Genomic DNA, 21179 nt, shown 5'->3' with positions numbered 1-21179 from the left:
TGGACCACTACCAGTTTTGCCAAGATGTAGAGGGTTAAAAGTAGTGATGAAAATTTTCCGATTCATAAAAACATACTTCACTTATTCCTACATCGTTGTTTAGTCGTGATGTGAGGTGGAAAATTTTCTATATTTTACCGGAAAATTTTCCGTTCTAAACAAATTGTTAAAAAGTGAAAGATCGTTTCAAGACCCAGAAAATTTTCATGGCTCAAACAATTTTCAGTACTATGTAAGAACCATTGAAACAATTTTTCATGAATCCAAATATTTTCTGTCTTCTATGGAAAAATTGAAAAACTTTTTATGAATCGAAAAACTTTCATCATTTTGAAGCAAAAAGTGAAACAACTTTTTGTGAATGGGAAAGTTTTATTGCTCTGTAGAAACAAGTGAAAGGAATTTTCATGGATCGGAAAATTTTCATTGCGATGTAGAAATAAGTGGGAAAACTTTCATAAGCCGGACAGTTTTGGATATTATGTGTAGTGATGTTAGGTGGAAAATTTTCCACTATATTTAACTGCACATTGAGATATAAAATTCGATTCCTGTAGAGGAAAATTAGACAGCAACAAATTATAATTTTCCAATTAGCTTTCGGAAATCAGAACATTTTCTAATATTTCAAGTTGGGAAGTAAAAATTTAGACTGTTTCTCCCTCTCTCGCTCTCGCTCTCTTTCTTTCTTTCTGTGTGTGTGTTTGTGAAGTGCAGGGAATATACATCGAGTTCGTAGAGAACAAATATCCCATTCCAATATTTAAAATTTAACAAGAAATCGAAAACAAACCTTTGTGAATTTATCAATTATTTGAAAAACAGAAAATTCCACTATTTCTTCACATATAGGCCTGCCTATGTAATGAAATAACTACATAAAAGTTTCATATGAAGATTATTTTTGTTACAGAAAATAAAAAGAAATGCTTTGATTTTATTGTGTTTAACACTCGAAAATCATAATTTCAATATTGGAATTTTGTATAATTAACATCTTAGAGCAGATATTTGTATTTTAAAACTACCATTATTATGTATAAAAATGTGTTGGAAATAATGACGATTCGATAGAACAAGTACATACATATATAAAGAAGAAATATGTTTTTTATTTTGTAAATTAAAATGAAATTACTTGTTGCTTTTAGAACGCAGCGCTAATAGTGCAGCCTTTTACGTTTCTTTTATTATTTTATTGGAAGTACAACTACACAAATCAGCTTCCTTATTATTTATATTTCACTTTCTCTTCTGAATGAATATATGAATAAATAAATGTTTATTTCCACAAAATGGTCAGTATTTGTTTTCATGAGTTACTTAAACTGGAATTTTGGATAGTCAAAAATTTACAGTAGGCACTTTATATTATCTCTACTTATTTATAAATGTTGCAGTATGTAAATCTAGAAAAGTAGTAAAGCTATGAGAAAACTTCGTCTTACGCGTATTAAACTGACGAAATATAATTTTGTGAGATCAAAGATGGATTCTGAGGGAAGAACGCATTGAAGTTTTTGAAACATTTTTGAAGAAATGAAGAATCGTTAGATTTTCACTTCATGAAACTTTTAAGACAAGATTTATTACCAATAAATTTTACGGCTAACCACGATGTACGAATAAGTGGAGTATGTTTTTATGAATTGGAAAATATTGGAAAATATTCATCATTTTTAATAAATTTAAATTTTAAATAATAGAATGGAATATTTGTACTCTACGAACTCGATGTATGTTCTCGGCACTTTACATACACACACACACACACAAAGAGAGAGAGAGAGCGCGTGAGTTGATTTTGATTGATTTTGAGTTTTACGTCCCGTTCAGCAGCGAGGCTATATGAGACGTGGGCCTACTGATTAACGTGGAATCCGAACCACATGAGTTCCCGCCGGTAATCGAAACAGGTTTCCCATGCCAAAGGCGCATATGCTAACCGCTTAGCAACGAAGGAGCTCGCAGAGGGAGTAAGAAACACTATGTAAATTTTTACTTCCCAACTTGAAATATTAGAAAATTTTCCGGTTTCCGAAAGCTAATTGGAAAATTATAATTTGTTGCTGACTAACTTTCCTCTACAGAAATTCAATTTTGTAGTTCAACGTGCAGTTAAATATAGTGGAAAATTTTCCACCTAACATCACTATACATAATATCCAAAATTGTCCAGATATTATGTCTACATCGTAATGAAAATTTTCCGAACTATGAATATTCCTTTCACTTGTTTCTACAGAGCAATAAAACTTTCGGATTCACAAAAAGTTGTTTTACTTTTTGCTTCAAACTGATGAAAATTTTCCGACTCATAAATATTTCTTCAAGTTTTTCCATAGAAGACAGAAAATATTTCGATTCATGAAAAATTGTTTCGCTTGTTCCTACATAGTACTGAAAATTGAACCATGAACATTTTCAGATTCTTTAAACGATCTTTCACTTTTTAACATTCCTATACATGAATTCAATCAATTTTATGATTACTGAGGAATTGTTACTTGATAACTGATATTTTTTTAGAATGGAAAATTTTCTACCTCACATCACTAGTTAAAAGTTAGAGTTCGAGTCCGTTGATGGGGGTGATATATTCAGTTGATCCCAAAATATGGACAACATATGGATCGGTTTCCCATGTATTCCTATGGGATTAATTTTGGATACCATCTTTGCTTGGTACTACCTGCAGTGCTGCTGAGATTATTTTAAGTTAATATAATGCTCAGGATGCTCTCCATGGAATAAAATGTTAAAATGAAAGTAGCTTTCAGCCAAACTCCTTCACGTAGTATATACTGTGACACTGCTACCAGTTTCTTTTGTAACGAAATTAAAAATAATAAAATATTATTTTATTATTGTTATTACTAAAGATGATTTATGTTACGATAACAATATTTGCAATTGATCGTCTTTTTCTTGAGTACAGAATATATACAAAATGTCATATCCTGACTGCATGACTCTCAGAGAGTAACGAACCACGCACCTTAGACATTGTAGACTCTCGTGGTAATAAAATTGTAATAACGAAGGTATGGTCTGCCCTAACATGCAAAGTAATGTCAAAATCAGACCGAAATATGTATTTTTGAACCTAGTGTCCACCACAATAAGAATACATTTCTCCAATGGTGTTCTGTTCCCGAGCAAGAAATTTCCTGAATTTTTTTTCTAAACTATTCAAGAAATTTCGTTGCGATCATTCATGAAAATATTTTGTAGATGTAGAAACAAAGCAGTTATATTTGCCTTCGCTTCCAAGTTATTTGCAGAAAAAACAAACTGGCAGTCATCTAGTTTCACTGGTGATTGTCCGAATAAATAAAATAGCTTAGATAATGATGAAATTGACAAATAGAATTTCTCTTACGTCTTTTAACACTTCTACGTTCTTACCTACACCTTCAGTGGTCAAATTTGTATTAAAAAAGAAACTTAAGAGCACGTTTTTACTGCATTATGCGTAGGATATTTTAATACTTTGACTTCAAGTAATCAACTTAATTGGCCAAAGATGATTCACATTTAATTATTAATTGATACGATGGGATACATATGTACTAACTGTAAATAAATATTCTCATGCCTTAAAGACATCCAAAAGATAAAGTTTGCCTACCATTTCGAAGCACTTTTCATATTTCAATTTTTGTCGACGTATATTACAATATCATGTTTGCCTAGTGATTCGCAATTCCGGATTGTGAGTGCTTCTACTTAAAAGTTCATTATCCATAAGTAAGAAGAGATGAAATGTTACTATCAAACTTCAAACTGATCGCACCACTTCTTTGTACAGGATAGACAACCAGAGACTTTCATACATCGTGCCTTTTATGTAGCAACAAGCTTTTTTTTTCTTTGTTTCTGTAGATACTTCCACGCCGCATGCAGATGATATGTGTTTGGATGTTTTGAGGTAAGTTAAGATATACATCTATTTAATTTCGCTTTGGGAAACAATAAATAGATTTCAACAGAGAAGTGGATGACTAGGTATCTTTGAGCACAACTGTATGTGTAGTCATGTAGACTATAACTGACATTTTTCTTTCCAAACCGAAAACTCAGTTTTCTAAAAGTTTCATCACTACAAATGGTCAGTAGCAAACATTCACGTAACATTCTAATTCAAAGTAAGAAAACTATAAGTGAAAACTAAAATCGACAACAACTTTCATTCCTGCAAACACCAAGTTCCGTGAAGAAAGTCGTTAAAATAATTTGCGACAACACAGGCAGTTGGAATTAGAGCAGTCAAAGGTGATCATTTCGCAATCGGGCTCAGGCACACTATCCCCTCAGCAATTTCACTGAGGCTCACGCTAGCTCAGACTCGGACTCCCTATTCTCAATGAGGCTCGCACTCATTTACCTCATTGGACTCGCAATCACTAAGAGCTCCCGCTTATTTACCTCCTTGGAGCTCGCGCTAGCTCAAACTCTGGCTCGCTATCTACTTCTAGCACTGAATCAATTATTGAGCGTGAGTCCGAGAGCCGGGTTCACGACTTTGAAGCAAATTCGGATGATTTTGCTCAGAATTTTATTATTGTGTCATGAAACTAATGTGCATATTCAGCAGGGGTGTAGCCAGCAGTTTTATGTAGGAGGGGCCAGCTACAATGTACAAAGTCAAAGAAATTGTGTTGCAGCTAGTGCTCTTCAGGCCTGGAGAAAACGGAAAATTTTAGTTTCCTTCCGGAAAACTAAAAAGCTGCTTTTTAGCTTATTATTATTATTATTATTATTCGTTTTTTCTCCATAAATTATATTCCAGGTAGTTTTTATTATGTTTAACCAATAATTATTGTCTCCGCCAAACGTTATACCTTTCTGCATAACTATTTTAGTTTAAGCCCTTGTATCTTCATAAGACTGATTTTCTTTCAAATTTCACTTAATGTCTTTAAAATTTCCTGACAAAAATATTTATTTATTATTCGTCACACACACACACACACACAAAAAAAACAATATTTTATTAAAAGCTATATCTCATTTACTGTTTTAGAGACACTCCACATATTTCGTAACGCTATTTTTGACCAATTTTTACCCCCTTCTCCTTGTCACACTTCGTAACGCAAATTTTAGTCCCCATTAGCACTCCTAAGCGGGATGGTGACGTAAAAATAATTGAAAATTACCGATTAATTGGAATCCAAACTGAAAAACCGAATAACGTTTTCACCAAATTTTCCATCTGATATAAATATGTTTTTTTGAAACATTAGTTACAGCATACAAAAAAAGGTAATGCAGGCCTACTTACAAATCAGTTTAGTACCATTGTTGTATGGTAGTACTTATAGTACCTTGTTAAAACATTTGTTTTCAAGCTGTCAAATAGAAATCTCAGTAAATTGTGTAATCTGCTGTGAAAAGAAAAAGTATACCATACTATTTTCCGATCGGTGTAAGGAAGAGATACCATACTATTTTTCGATTGGTATGGTCTACTTTTCCATACTATTTTACAGTAAATTATTAATTATATGTAAACTTTGTTATTTTTAAGTGACTGAAACGAGGTAATCTTACGATGATGTTTTAAAAGTTGGTCATTTGGGGGGCCAGGAAATCATTTGGGGGGGCCTGGCCTTGATACTTCCCCCTTGGCTACACCCCTGATATTCAGTCAACATTGTACATATACGACGTAAACGTAAGGTGATTTAAACTCACGTGCACATCGTGCATTGCATTGGTGATTACTTTTGTGTTAACACAATAGACCGCTCTCCGCGTAGTTTGCTGCATAGATGAACCTTTGTGGGAGATTTTGTATGCGTCATGGAACCATTGTTTGGATGTCAAACATCCAGTTCTGATAAATGTTTTAAGGGTTGTATTGAACAGGAATCAGTACCCACGAGGAAGTTTTCATTGTATTAAACGTGGCACGAGGTTTAAGGAATATTCAGGTTGTGGAATCTGTGACCATTCATTTTGCGTTTGTTGAGTGTTTGCGGGCACGGAACAACAGAACAGTTTGAGACAATCATTTATCGCGATTGTTGAATTTTCCGTTGCAGTAGGTATGTAGGCAGGCCCGTGCTGGGACACCGGGACGTGTCCCGGTGCGCCCTCCGAAATATCACAGTATAAATAAAGGTACAAGTTTTTAGTAATAAATTCTTACAGTTTTATTGGTAAAGAACCCGTGAATAGTGCAGTGCGCCCTTTACATTAGGCGCCCTTTCCAGACCACATCAAAGATGAACGATTTTATTTACTTTTCTATATAGCACAATTCTGTACAATAAATACACACAGTTACTGTTGACGAAGAACCAGTGAAAGGTACAGTGCGCCCTTTACATAACGCGCCCTACGAAACATCACATTATAGATAAGTGGTTTTAGTTATCCTGTATACCAGCTTTGTTTAGTAAATTCAAATACTGATTGGTAGTACAGAACCTGTGAAGAATACAAGGCGCCCTTTACATAAGATGGCTTGCGAAATATCACTTTTTTTTTTTTTTTTTTTTTATTCTGTATTTCAGTTTTGTATTATAAATTCATACAGTTGCTATTGGCAGAGAACGGGTAAAGAGTATAATCACTTACAAAAATATTATAAAGTTATATAGCTATAAAACGAAACAATGTGATACATCAAGAATAGTTCGGATAGTCAAACGTACGATGCATTTATGTAATACTACACTGACACTAGTCTCTAATTTACGATTTTTAAGGCATCGAAGCTTTCACAGTCTTAATATGCATCCATATATCCGAGCATATTGATTGTTCTTGTGTGTTTTAAAGCACTGTTCGGATAATCAGTACTGTTGTATTCCTAAAATATAGCTGTATTAATTTCCATAAAATTTGTGGTCTTCCTGTCAGCATGGCACGGCGCGTCCTCAGGTTGTGGATCGAGGAGATGGCCTCTGGGATATAGAGGTTAGCTGCGAATATACTGAGTAAGCAGTCGCAGACAGACAAGGGGTGATAATCCAGCTTGAGAATTTGGCGTGAGGCTAACAATCTCATCCTGTTAAAAAAAAAAAAAAAAATGTTCAGATAAGTTCGCAGAATCCTTGGATCAGAACTGATAACCTGGCACGAACTCCGCAAAGTAAAATCGACATGAGGTTTGGAACATTAAATATAAGAAGTCTCTATAGGGCAGGGGCGTTAAAATTTGTAAAAAATGAGTTTATAAATAGAGGTTGGACCTAGTGGGATATCAGGAAGTTAGATGAGAAGAAAATGGAGGACTCAAGTCGGGAAATTTTACGTTCTTTTACGGGGAACAAATTAAAAATTACCAGCTAGAAACAGGGCTTTTCGTTCACAAACGAATACGTAATATCAGCAATTACATAGGTTGAATTTGTTAATGATAGATTTTCTTTTACTTCTCTTAAGGGTCGGTGGTGTAATATTATTGTTTTAAATGCACATGGCCCAACAGAAAATAAGGATGGCGATTTAAAAAATACAGTTTTTACGAAAGAATAGAATGGGTATTTGATCATCTCCTGCAATACCATATGAAAATTCTGTTAGGCGGTTTCAATGCGAAGGTAGGACCTGAAGGTATTTTCAAACTGATTATAGGGAATAAATGTTTGCATAAGGAAGGTTGTGACAACGGCGTTAGACTCGTGAACTGTGCAATATCCAGAAACCTTATCGTGAAGAGTACAAAATTCCAACATCGTGACATTCATAAATATACTTGGACTTCATCAGGTGGAAAAACACATATTCAAACTCATCATGTTTTAGTAGACAGAAAAGAACAGTCTAGCACAACTGATGTAAGGTCGTTCAGAGGAGTTGATTGTGATAGTAAGAGAGAGACTATCGTTGAATATAGGAAATATTCAATATCTGAAAACGGAGCAGTTTATTTTTTTTTAAATAAAGGAGAATCAAGTGAGAGGAGCCAGATTGAAGTGTCGAATAGATTCTCGGTTTTAGAAGGTTCGGAGTGCACTAGTGTTCAAGATACTTGGTTGAAATTAGAGATAGCATTAAAATTTCAGCAAAAGAAATATTGGAGCACGCAGAAATACGTAGGAACGAACCATGGTTCAACCAGGAATGTACTAAAGTAGCAGAGAAGAGAAAACAGAAGAAACTGCGTTGGCTACAAAATCCGAACGAAATAACTATATAAAATTTCATTGTCAGCTGGCGGAAAACTTCTAAAACTTAGAACAAAGAAACGCAACTTTTGAAAGTTAAAATTAATTAACTTGAAGATAATAGTGAAAACAAAAACACTCGGGACATGTGTAAATGCATCAATGAACTTATGAAAGGCTATCAACTTTGTGCTTATATATTAAAGAAACCTAAAGGAACAGGTCTTACTGATACAGCTATAATCATAAATAGATGGAAAGATTTCTTTGACGATTTGCTTAACTCGTAGCCAAAAACTAATGCGCGTGGAGAAAGTGAAATGCATGCAGCATAACCGTATATTCCAGAACCTAACCAGACAGAAATAGAAATCGGTATTTAAAAAAATTAAACATACATCTCCGGTGTAGACGAAATTCTGGTTGACTTAATTTTAGCTGGAGGGGAAAAATTGTAGAGCAAGATACACAAACTCATTCCCATTATCTGGAACAAGGAGGAATTACCACAAGAGTGAAGAGAATCTATCATTGTTCCAGTTTCAGAAGAAAAGCAACAAAACAGATTTAATAATTACACTAGTCAACAAGATTTTGGCATAGAAATGAAAATACCTGATTCTAATCGAACTTTTCACGTAGAATTCGAATCTGCAATCAGTTTTTCTCCATCACCATCAGTTTCCCCGTAACAGATGGATTTTCGGGAAATTTCCCATATTTTTTTTTCTTTTACAATTTTTGTACCTGTAGCTCGGGTACCCTTAGGTATACAAACACAAATTGTATTGTATGTTAGCTTCAATTATACTTAGTAAGTCCTCTAAGTTTCATAAGAATCGCATTATTCTTTCTAGAGAAATAAACATATGAAAATATGCTATGTGTACTGTTCATTTTACCATATTCATTAGTGTAGATAAAATCACATATAACTTCCACGAAAATTACAGTATAAGCACGGTTTATAACTCATTGGACTTCCAATAAAACATATTTTCAATGATGTGTACACCATGTCGCATTTTTGTATGAGGGAATTTCTAGAGAGATTTTGTAGGAAATTTCCTCCAAAAAGTAGTTTATAAATTTTTTTTGTCTCAATTTGCTATTTGTATATAGTGATACAGAAACAGGAACTGCACTAAAACATAGTTTTATGTCTACTTAATAAATAATGTTAATTTCATGTAAATCGTATTATTCAGTCTAGAGATATAAACTATTGTGTTTATTTATAGGTAATAAAGAATATACTATGCAAGACTTTTACCAAACACAGAAACCTAACATTGACGTATTATTGTCGGCACATAGGTGGATACTCAAATACAAGCACAAATACACGCATGCTTTCTGTGGAAAACAAGTCAATTTTTAATATTTGAAACGTCTGACTGGGTGGGCAAATGGTGAACGAAACATGAACTTCGCAGTACCGATGATCTGGAGGCAACCAAAAGATCATTCTTCAGACTGCTACTTTTGTATGACATAAAAGAAATAACCAGTAAATCTAAGCACACAGTACAGTACCCTAATTTGCCATCAGCAATTAGGCCAGTTTCACACAGTGCAGAATTACCTGTGCCAGTGCCTCCTGCTCATCCTACGGTAAATGAGGATTACGTACTTGAGGCAACTATTGAAGTTCCAAATAAACAAGATGATCCTGCTTATGTAAGAAGCACACGATTGGATCCCCATCTGATAACCCCATGACCCCCCCCCCCATCTGATAACCCCCATGACCTCGTACGGGATTTAAAACTCTCCAAGATACAGGCAGAACTTCTTGCTTCTAGACTTAAAGGCTGGAATCTGCTCCGTCGTGACACTAAAGTGTGTATTTTTCGAAACCGTCATACAGAGTTTCAAAACTACTATTCTCAAGAAAATGATTTAGTGTATTGTAATAATGTCTGTACTGTGATGGATACACTCGGACATGCGCATATAAGTACAGAGTGGAGATTGTTCATTGACTCTTCCAAAACTAGTTTGAAGGCTGTCCTTTTGCACAATGGCAACAAATTTCCTTCAGTGCCTTTGGCTTATGCAACTAATATGAAGGAAACCTATGAAAACATCAAAATAGTGTTAGAAAGAATTCACTATGAGAAATACAAGTGGACCGTTTGCTGTGATTTAAAAGTTATTTCTTTGTTAATGGGTTTGCAGCTTGGTTATACGAAATATTGTTGTTTCCTCTGCGAATGGGACAACATGAATAATGCGAAACATTACATCAAAAAGGAATGGCCAAAGCGTGTATTAACTCCTGGACAGAAGAATGTTGTTTATTCCCCACTGGTGAGCCCTGATAAGATAATTCTACCTCCTCTTCACATAAAGTTGGGGCTCTTCAAAAACTTTGTTAAGGGAATGGACAAAAGTAATGCAGGATTTTGTTACCTCAAGGAAAAATTTCCTCGGGTTAGTGACGCTAAAATCCAGGAAGGGATTTTTGTACACTCCCAAATAAGATGTTTGATTCGTGACCAAAAATTTGAGGATCTCTTAACTCCGGTTGAGAAAGCAGCTTGGTGTTCATTTAAATGTTTAACAGAATTTTTTATGGAACCAGAAAGCCCCAAATTACCGTGAAATTGTGAGTGATTTCCTGCAATCATTCAAAGAAATGGGTTGCAACATGTCCCTTAAAGTTCACTTTCTAGACTCCCACCTGGATTTCTTTCCTGAAATCTTGGTGCTGTTAGTGATGAACATGAGGAACGTTTTCATCAGGACATTTCTTCCATGGAGAAGAGATACCAGGGACAGTGGAGTTCACAAATGCTAGCTGATTACTGTCGGACACTCAAAAGAGGTGCTCCAAAAGCCAAACATAGAAGAAAGTCGACAACTAAAACATTTTAGTTAAGGTAAGTAAGTGCTGATTTATTAAGAAGATACCACTCACTTCTTTTGTATTATTTATTAAGTAGACATAAAATTATGTTTTAGTGCAGTTCCTGTTTCTGTATCACTATATACAAACTATTTGTACTTGCTACAAGTTAAGACAAAAAATCTTATAAACTACTTTTTTGGAGGGAATTTCCCACAAAATCACTCTAGAAATTCCCTCATACAAAAAATGGTGACACGGTGTATATATCCTTGAAAATATGTATTATTTTAAATCCAGTGAGGTATAAACCGTGATTATATTGTAGTTTTCGTGGAAGTTATATGTGATTTAATCTGCACTAATGAATATGGTAAAATGAACAATACACAACATACACTAGTTAACAAATTTAAACTTATTGATTGTTACATGAGAAATTCACCTGATCTTAAAGGAACTTTTTGCGCTGAATTCGAATATGCACTCGGTTTCTCTCCATCACGTACAGTTTTCCCGTAACAGAGGGATTTTCGGGAAATTCCCTAAAAAATGTCCCTTTTTCAGATATTTTATTCCCCTAGCTCCTGTCCCCTTACATATAGTAACATAGAAATTATACCTAAATATACCTTGATTTATATTTAATAAACCCTAAAAGTTTCGTAATAATCGCTTTATTCTTTCTAGAGAAACAAATATATTTGTATGTATACTGTGTGCACTGTTTATTGCACCTGATAGTAATGCTTTCAGATCTCCTGAGTTGGGGTAAAAACGATTTGCTTTATTACTACAAACACAGACATAAAAATGAATATTTACATTAGTCAACAACACACTTGTATTGCTCTCTGTAAATTAGAAACGTAAATAAAAATAGAATGTACTTCCAACGTATATATTTTTTAAACGTACAGTATATCTTAATACATATATATACAATTCTCCAAGTTTTTTCGTTTTGTTCATGAAATGGTTATCAATATTTGTTATCAAATGTAACAGAATGCAAAAGAAAGAAAGAATGGAATACAGACTCATTGTTGACAACAATGAACTAATGCAGTCTGAATTTTCCACTACGGTATCGTTTCCCCCCTCCCCCGCGCATTTCTTTCTTTCTTGTGTTCTTGACACCTGGTGAGGGAGTTTTGTACATTTTTATATTGGCGTGTGGTTTAACACTACTTCACTTTCAAAGTTGTCTTTGCTGCTAAGAGTGATTTCATGTTTGATCTTAACGGCATTATACCCAACTAAGACCAGAAGTTTAGTTTGTGATCAGTACAATGGCGTCAAGAGGACGGCGTTCGTGTGTTAACTCACCAAATAGTTTTTGTTATGTGTGTGGCCAGTTTGTAGTTAAAGGACAGTGTAGATCCATTACGCCATCGGTGAAACTAGCATATTATATATATTTCGGATGTCGTGTGGGAGATCAGGACAAAACTTGGGCACCCAACATAATTTGTGCGTCGTGCTACGTCACTTTACTTGCATGGGCCAAAGGGAAACGGAGGTTCATGAAATTTGCTGTACCAATGGTGTGGAGAGAACCCACCAACCATCTGGATGATTGTTATTTTTGTCTCACAGTAGTTAAGGGACATTCTAAAAAAAAGCAAATACACAATAAGTTATCCCAACGTTAAATCTGCAATTAGACCTATTCCGCACGGGGATGAACTTCCACTTCCCGAGACCCCTACCAACTGGGAAGAGATATGGCCAAAAGACTCTGATGATGATCATGACCTTGATGAACCATCGACATCAACATGTACATCCAAGGATCCAACGTTCATCCCTGACTGTGTTCGCGAGCCACATTTCATCCGGCAATGTGAACTTAATGACCTAGTCCGTGATTTGCACCTGACAAAACAAGAGGCGGAACTTCTGGGATCAAGGTTCCAGCAGTGGAACTTATTGGATGCAGAAACGAACATATCAGTGTACAGGAAAAGGCATGTTCAATTTTCAAGCTATTTCTCAATGCAAGATAATGTGTGCGTATGTACGGATATAAATGGGTTGATGGTGGAGCTAGGAATTCCTTACGTTCCAGAAGAATGGAGGTTATTTATCGACGCGTCAAAGGTCAGCCTTAAAGCTGTCCTTTTACATAATGGAAATAAAAAACCTTCTATACCACTTGCGCACTCAGTGAAGATTAAGGAATCCTATGACACCATGTCAACTTTGCTAAATCTTATAAATTACAAGGACCATTGTTGGCAAATATGTTGTGATCTCAAGGTAGTTGGTATTTTATTAGGACTGCAGTGCGGTTACACGAAGTACCAATGTTTTTTATGTTTATGGGATAGCCGAGCTGATGACAAACATTATGAAGTGAAGGAATGGGAACCTAGAGTGAATTACGTACCTGGAGAATGCAACGTCAAATACGCTCCTTTGGTAGATCCTAATAAGATATTACTACCGCCACTTCATATCAAGTTAGGACTTATGAAAAACTTTGTCAAAGCCATGGACACATCTGGTGAAGGTTTCAAGTATTTGCGAGATAAGTTCCCTAACCTGAGTGATACTAAGATTTCAGCGGGAGTGTTTATTGGTCCCCAAATTAGGAAATTAATGCTTGATGATAGCTTTGACAGTGCTGAGCTAGCTGCCTGGACAGCATTTAAGTGTGTTGTGCGCAACTTTCTGGGCAATAACAAAGCTGAGAGTTACACAGAAATCGTACAGGACATGATACAGAAATACAAAGAGTTGGGTTGTAGGATGTCTTTAAAAATCCACTTTTTGCACTCCCACCTCAGCTTCTTTCCTGCTAACCTAGGTGCTCTCAGCGACGAACAGGGGGAAATATTCCACCAAGATATAATGGCAATGGAGAAAAGGTACCAGGGACGATGGGATCCTTCAATGACGGGGGACTATTGTTGGGGTCTTGTTAGAGAATGCAACATTTCTTACAAAAGAAGGAAGTAGTGTACGTTTTTGTAACCCAATGGAAGTTTCATATATTGTGATAGTTTTGATTGTCTTTTCATGACCTTTTGGTACATTTGTATTATTGTTTATTGTAAATTGTCACACTTGTAAATTATATTGTATTATATTTTATATATGTGTTTGTGGTAATAAAGCAAAACGTTTTACCTCAACTTAAGAGATCTGAAAGCATTACTATAAGGTGCAATAAACAGTACACACAGTATACATACAAACATATTTATTTCACTAGAAAGAATAAAGCGATTATTACGAAACTTGGAGGGTTTGTTAAATATGAATCAAGGTATACTTAGGTATAATTTCTATGTTAGTATATGCAAGGGGACAAGATCTTGGGGTGTAAAATAAACGAAAAGGGAAATTTTTGAGGGATTTTCTCGAAAATCCCTCTGTTACGGGAAAATCGTACGTGATGGAGAAAAACCGAGTGCATATTCGAATTCAGCGCAAAAAGTTCCTTTAAGAACAGGTATTTCCTTTTATGTAACAAAACCTTTGTTAACTAGTGATATTTATATAAATATGCTTATTTCTCTAAAAAGAATAATGCGATTCTTATGAAACTTAGAGGCCTTACTAAGTACAAATCAAGCTAACATACAATATAATTTGTGTGTTTATATACCTAAGGTTACCGGAGCTCCAGGTATGAAAATGGTAAACAAAAGGGAAATTTGAGGGAAAATTCCCGAAAATCCCTCTGTCACGGGAAAACTGAGGTTGACGGAGAAAAACTGATTGCAGATTCTAATTCTACGTAAAAAGTTCTATTAGAATCAGGTATTTTCTTCCGTGTGCCAGAGAAAAAGTATTTTTTTAGTCGACTAGTGTTATTGAGGGATTTCTCTTCTGTCAACATCCATAAATCCTCTTAAACATTGTATTAGCAAGATTGACTCCATACGCAGATGAAATTATTGGAGATTATCAGAACGGATTTAGGTAAAATGGATCAACTATCGACCAGATATTTACCATTCGACTAATACTTGAAAAGAAATGAGAGAATACAACATCCTGGCATATCAATTATTGACTTTAGACTCTGGTAGGAGTAGGGCCGGATTTAGCATTTCGGCGCCTCTAGGCCAAATAATTTTTTCCGCCCCCTAGCCTGGTTAAAGTTATTTTCCTAAAAACCTCTATTAAAAAATTATATCAGGCCTATATGTTAATTGCTTAAACACCACTCCATGATGCAATTTTATCATTGCAAGTTTTTTGAGGAATTTACTTGGTTCTGGACTTAACAAAATACCGTTAATGTATTAACAAAAGATTGGTGAACTTTACCAACAATTATTTGTTCCAATGAACTTCAAAATCAGAATGCTTAATTAGCCTGATTTTTTAATCAATTCAAAAAATATGTTAAGTTATGGCTATTTATTTTTATTTCTAGATATTTTTTATTTTTTCTCTTGGCCGTGCGCCCCCTGGGAGCTTGCGCCCATAGGCCCGGGCCTATTGGGAAATCCGGCTCTGGGTAGGAGGGAAACATTATACAACATGCTTACAGAATTTGCAATACCAAAAAAGGTAGACTAATTAAGATATGTTTAAATGAATCCCAAAGTAAGGTTCGAGTAGAGAAATTCTTGTTCACGAGCTTTCACGTTGAGAATGACCGTTAACAAGGAGATACGTTGTCGTCATTATTATTTAACTTTGTTCTGGAGAACACGATAAGGAAAATCAAAGACAGCAATCAGGTCCTAGAGCTGAATGTATTTGCCAGGTTATGGCGTATGCTGATGATGTAAACTTAATAGGTAATGATAGAATAATAGAAAGGAATGCAGAAATCTTAATTATAATATACCCCTTATAACGCTTGCAGGGATATAGGCTTAAAAGTAAATGCAGAGAAAACTAAAAAAAAAATTAAAGTTTGTCGGGATCGTAATACTACATTTTATGGATGCGTTAAAATACCAAATAATATTTTCTTTCGACAAAGTGGATACTTTCAAATATCTAGGATCATTATTAACAGACCAAAACCATAATCACTTAAAAATTTGATGTCAACTGAAAGCATGGATTTCGTGCTATTATTCAGTTAAAAATCTTTTGTTGTCGCTAATTCTGTTGAGGAATTTGTAGCTCACAATAGGCTATAAAACGATAACCATGCCTGTTGTGCTGTATGGTTGCGAAACATGGTCACTGACTCTGAGGGAAAATCACAGACTGAAAGTATTTGAAAACAAGATTCTTAAACCAATATTCGAACTCCAAAAGGAACGGGAATGGGGAAAGGCGGAAACTTCATAAGGAGGAACTGCATAATTTTATACCGTTTACCAAACATTGTTATGGTCATCAAGTCTAGGAGGCCCAAATGGTCAGGTTATGTAGCCAGAATGAAAGAAATTAGAAACGCTTTCGAAGTTGTAACTGAAAATTCAAATAGGAAAATGACCGTTAGAAAGACCGAGGCGCAGACGGGAGGACAATATCAAAATGGTTCTCGCAGAGATTGAAATATAAAGTAGAAACTGGGTTCAGTTTTCTAAGGACAGAAATCAATGGAGAACTTTTGTAAACGCGGCAATGAGCTCTTGCGTCCATAGGCGTGCTATATTAAGTTGTTGATACATTTAGTTTCTTTTTATTTGACAGAAATGTTATTACAGGAACTAAAAAGTTTTTCTGTAGTAAAGAGGATTTCGATTCGAGGTTAGCTATTTACGTTAATATTAAAATAAATTTGGTGGTGATTTTGATATAAAATGGCACCCATACTTTCTTTCAAAGTCTCTCTCTCTCTCTCTCTCTCTCTCTCTCTCTCTCTCTCTCTCTCTCTCTATATATATATATATATATATATATATATATATATATATATATATATATATATATATATATATATATATATATATATATATATTCTCGTTAGTACGGGCGCCATTTTAGTAGACTTGTCCACCGCCCTCATTAGTATCCCAGCACGGCCCTGATTTCTGGTCTCATATCGTCTCATGGGCAACACCAGTTTGCACCGAAAGATGTAAAGGAAACTATTCAAATTTTATTTGAACATATTCATGGTAATATTAAGCGTGGAGTAGTCAATGATTTGTTCCATTTTAGGTGATCCGTACAGTAAGTAATACGATGGTATGTTTAGTTTTCTTTGTTAAGGACGTATGTTAAGGAAATAATTCAGCAAATAGGCTGGAAAATTGAGGATCTGATCCTCGCTGGAGGGCTTCCTCACCCTCAATGATATGAGGGCGAGGGCGATGGACTACTCCCTTCGAGAAGGCGAGGAGAAGTTTCCAGTACGGGAGCGAGAGCGAGCAAGTGCGATGGACAACCATCCTCACGAGGGCGAGGGTTAATTGTCACTGCAAGGGCCAACTGCCACTGCGAGGGCGAGGGTGAATGAGGTCGAAGTAAAATAAACATCTATGCTTTGACCATACAATACACACACACACAAACTCTTGCTATTATATCGGTTTATTTCTGAAGTTTAATGCCCGTTTCACACGGACCTGAACTGAGGCCTCAACTCAGGTTACAACTTCAAACTTCCATGCAATTTCTTTTATCCTGGGGTTATGCAAGGGTCTCAGACGATCCTTAAAACTAGGTAGCTTTTACCAGCAGAGCCTCTCGTGGCCGCTGTATTAAACAAGCGAAAAAAACTTGAAGAATGTGTTACGTACAGGGCGATCAACTATGGTAATCGTAAATATTATTGTTTTTCTTTTTCGCAATCGAACTGAAAATCGAATGATTTGGCCAAATATGTAAATGAAGACAGTTTTCAGGCGCGGAAAGCTAAAATAAAGGAGGAAGAGCAATTTTCTTTTATAGGTACTGAAGGGTATCCGCTCAACTCACCACCCGTAAAAGATACCCACATACCCCATGAAGTAAATTTATACCGCACCGAAAGTCCCTGTCATGCGCTACACCTGGACGTTTTGCCAGAATTCTAGAACTGTTCCCTAAAATTGTACAAAGGCCATACAAAACTAAAGACAATTAACTCTCATCGTTTCTTTCTTTTTCTTTTCTTTTTTTTTTTTTTTTTTTAGTGCTGGTTTACTTTTGGCACACCACATTTTGGAAGATTTACAGGTAAAGTTCAATACTTTGCATGAAAGACATATCTATAAAGAATAAATTTCTGCAAGCGACAGAATTAAATAGAAAGTAATACATCTTTATTTTATGTCTACAAGTGTGTGATTAATGTAAAATCCTTACAAATACTTTAATACCGATAAAATAAGTGAGTGCATATAAAACATTTTTCACCGGTGCTGTATTTCTGCACAGTGTACAGAAGTTGTATTTTATGTTTACGAATAGAACGCTACTAGTATGAAACCATGAAGAATGCCAATGAAGCGCATCATTGCCAAAACCCACTCTTTAAACTACCGTCGCTTATGCGTATACTAACCTTCGCTCCGTTTGGATGCTAACGCTAGGGACCTTCAGATTCGTCCTGCGCTGACTCGGTTAGATAGCATTCGTGCTTTTTAGTGGCCACTAGCACAGATTGTTTTGTGTTTTTTGTAGTTTCTATGGATATATCCGACCGCTGTATTTATACGAAAATAGTAAACAAATTGTAATTTTTCAAGAATTGCTCATGATGGTCCCTTGAATTTTAACTATGCCATATGAGATATTTTTATGTCGCCCCGTACAAATCATTTAGGAAACAATAAGGGAATTAGTGAAAGAATTCTAATTTTTGAACAATTATTTCGAGTGGATGTGTGTGAACCTGGCAGAACCCACTTTCGGAAATTGAAAATTAAACATGTAGATCGTTTGTTCATTGTTTGTTCACGATTGTTCACATAAAATTTTCGTTTGTTCACGATTTATAAACAATTTATACGAAAAACAAAATGGGCGGTGCCAACTTCACGCAGCAGAACCCATTTTCAGAAATCGAAAATAAACCATGCAGATCGTTTGTTCATCGTTTGTTCACGATTGTTCACATAAAATTTTCGTTTGTTCACGATTTATAAACAATTTATACGAAAAAAAAAATGGGCGGTGCCAACTTCACGCAGCAGAACCCATTTTCAGAAATCGAAAATAAACCATGCAGATCGTTTGTTCATCGTTTGTTCACGATTGTTCACATAATATTTTCGTTTGTTCACGATTTATAAACAATTTATACGAAAAACAAAATGGGCGGTGCCAACTTCACGCAGCAGAACCCATTTTAAGAAATCGAAAATAAACCATGCAGATCGTTTGTTCATCGTTTGTTCACGATTGTTCACAAAAAATTTTCGTTTGTTCACGATTTATAAACAATTTATACGAAAAACAAAATGGGCGGTGCCAACTTCACGCAGCAGAACCCATTTTAAGAAATCGAAAATAAACCATACAGATTGTTTGTTCATCGTTTGTTCACGACTGTTCACATAAAATTTTCGTTTGTTCACGATTTATAAACAATTTATACGAAAAACAAAATGGGCGGTGCCAACTTCACGTACCTGAAAATTATTGGAAATCGAAAATAAACCATGCAGATCGTTTTTTCATCGTTTGTTCACGATTGTTCACATAAAATTTTCGTTTGTTCACGATTTATAAACAATTTATACGAAAAACAAAATGGGCGGTGCCAACTTCACGTACCTGAAAATTATTGGAAATCGAAAATTAACCATGCAGATCGTTTGTTCATCGTTTGTTCACGATTGTTCCCATTAAATTTTCGTTTGTTCACGATTTATAAACAATTTATACGAAAAACAAAATGGGCGGTGCCAACTTCACGCACAAGAACCCATATTCAGAAATCGAATATAAACCATGCAGAACGTTTTTTCATCGTTTGTTCACGATTGTTCACAAAAAATTTTCGTTTGTTCACGATTTATAAACAATTTATACGAAAAACAAAATGGGCGGTGCCAACTTCACGCAGCAGAACCCATTTTCAGAAATCGAAAATAAACCATGCAGATCGTTTGTTGATCGTTTGTTCACGATTGTTCACATAATATTTTCGTTTGTTCACGATTTATAAACAATTTATACGAAAAACAAAATGGGCGGTGCCAACTTCACGCAGCAGAACCCATTTTAAGAAATCGAAAATAAACCATGCAGATCGTTTGTTCATCGTTTGTTCACGATTGTTCACATAAAATTTTCGTTTGTTCACGATTTATAAACAATTTATACGAAAAACAAAATGGGCGGTGCCAACTTCACGTACCTGAAAATTATTGGAAATCGAAAATTAACCATGCAGATCGTTTGTTCATCGTTTGTTCACGATTGTTCCCATTAAATTTTCGTTTGTTCACGATTTATAAACAATTTATACGAAAAACAAAATGGGCGGTGCCAACTTCACGCTGCAGAACCCATTTTCAGAAATCGAAAATAAAACAATGCAGATCGTTTGTTGATCGTTTGTTCACGATTGTTCACATAAAATTTTCGTTTGTTCACGATTTATAAACAATTTATACGAAAAACAAAATGGGTGGTGCCAACTTCACGTACCTGAAAATTATTGGAAATGAAAAATTAACCATGCAGATAGTTTGTTCATCGTTTGTTCACGATTGTTCACATAAAATTTTCGTTTGTTCACGATTTATAAACAATTTATACGAAAAACAAAATGGGCGGTGCCTACTTCACGTACCTGAAAATTATTGGAAATCAATAATTAACCATTCAGATCGTTTGTTCACGATTAGTCACAAAAATTTTTCGTTTGTTCACGATTTATAAACAATTTATACGAAAAACAAAATGGGCGGTGCCAAATTCACGTACCTGAAAATTATTGTAAATGAAAAATTAACCCTGCAGATCGTTTGTTCATCGTTTGTTCACGATTGTTCACATAAAATTTTCGTTTGTTCACGATTTATAAACAATTTATACCAAAAAGAGAATGGATAGTAACATCTTCACGTACCTAGAAGTATGGTGGATGTTGCAAATAAAGTCTCCAGGAGAATTTAAAATTATTTTTATATATAAACCTTGACAAACCAGATTCCGGTTTTGACGGGAAGTTTGATACAGCCACATATGTAGCAGAAGACATCAGGCATCTGAAATGAAATGAAATCTTTGAGTTTTACGTCCCACGGTTATGCCGATTAGGCTAAAGGAGACGGTGATGATGAGTAATGAATGAAATGGTGGAATGAAGAAAGTGGGAGGAAATGGGAGAACCCCGAGAAAAC

General features: G+C 35.1%; 1 protein-coding gene across 1 annotated transcript in view; it reads left to right on the top strand.

Moving 5' to 3' along the window:
• The window catches only part of Ac13E (Adenylyl cyclase 13E), a 99152-nt gene that overhangs the window by 60284 nt on the left and 17689 nt on the right, over nucleotides 1–21179 (top strand). Inside the window, exon 8 of the mRNA XM_081751736.1 lies at nucleotides 3886–3931. Coding sequence (XP_081607862.1) covers nucleotides 3886–3910 — 25 coding nt within the window. The 3' untranslated portion in view covers nucleotides 3911–3931. The remainder of the gene's footprint in view (nucleotides 1–3885; nucleotides 3932–21179) is intronic.

Source organism: Thermobia domestica, chromosome 3, assembly GCF_964235325.1.
Source record: "Thermobia domestica chromosome 3, izTheDome1.hap1.1, whole genome shotgun sequence".
Taxonomy (NCBI): Eukaryota; Metazoa; Arthropoda; class Insecta; order Zygentoma; family Lepismatidae; genus Thermobia; species Thermobia domestica.
Note: the sequence above shows the minus strand (reverse complement) of the source record. Positions and strands in the feature narration are given on the sequence as shown.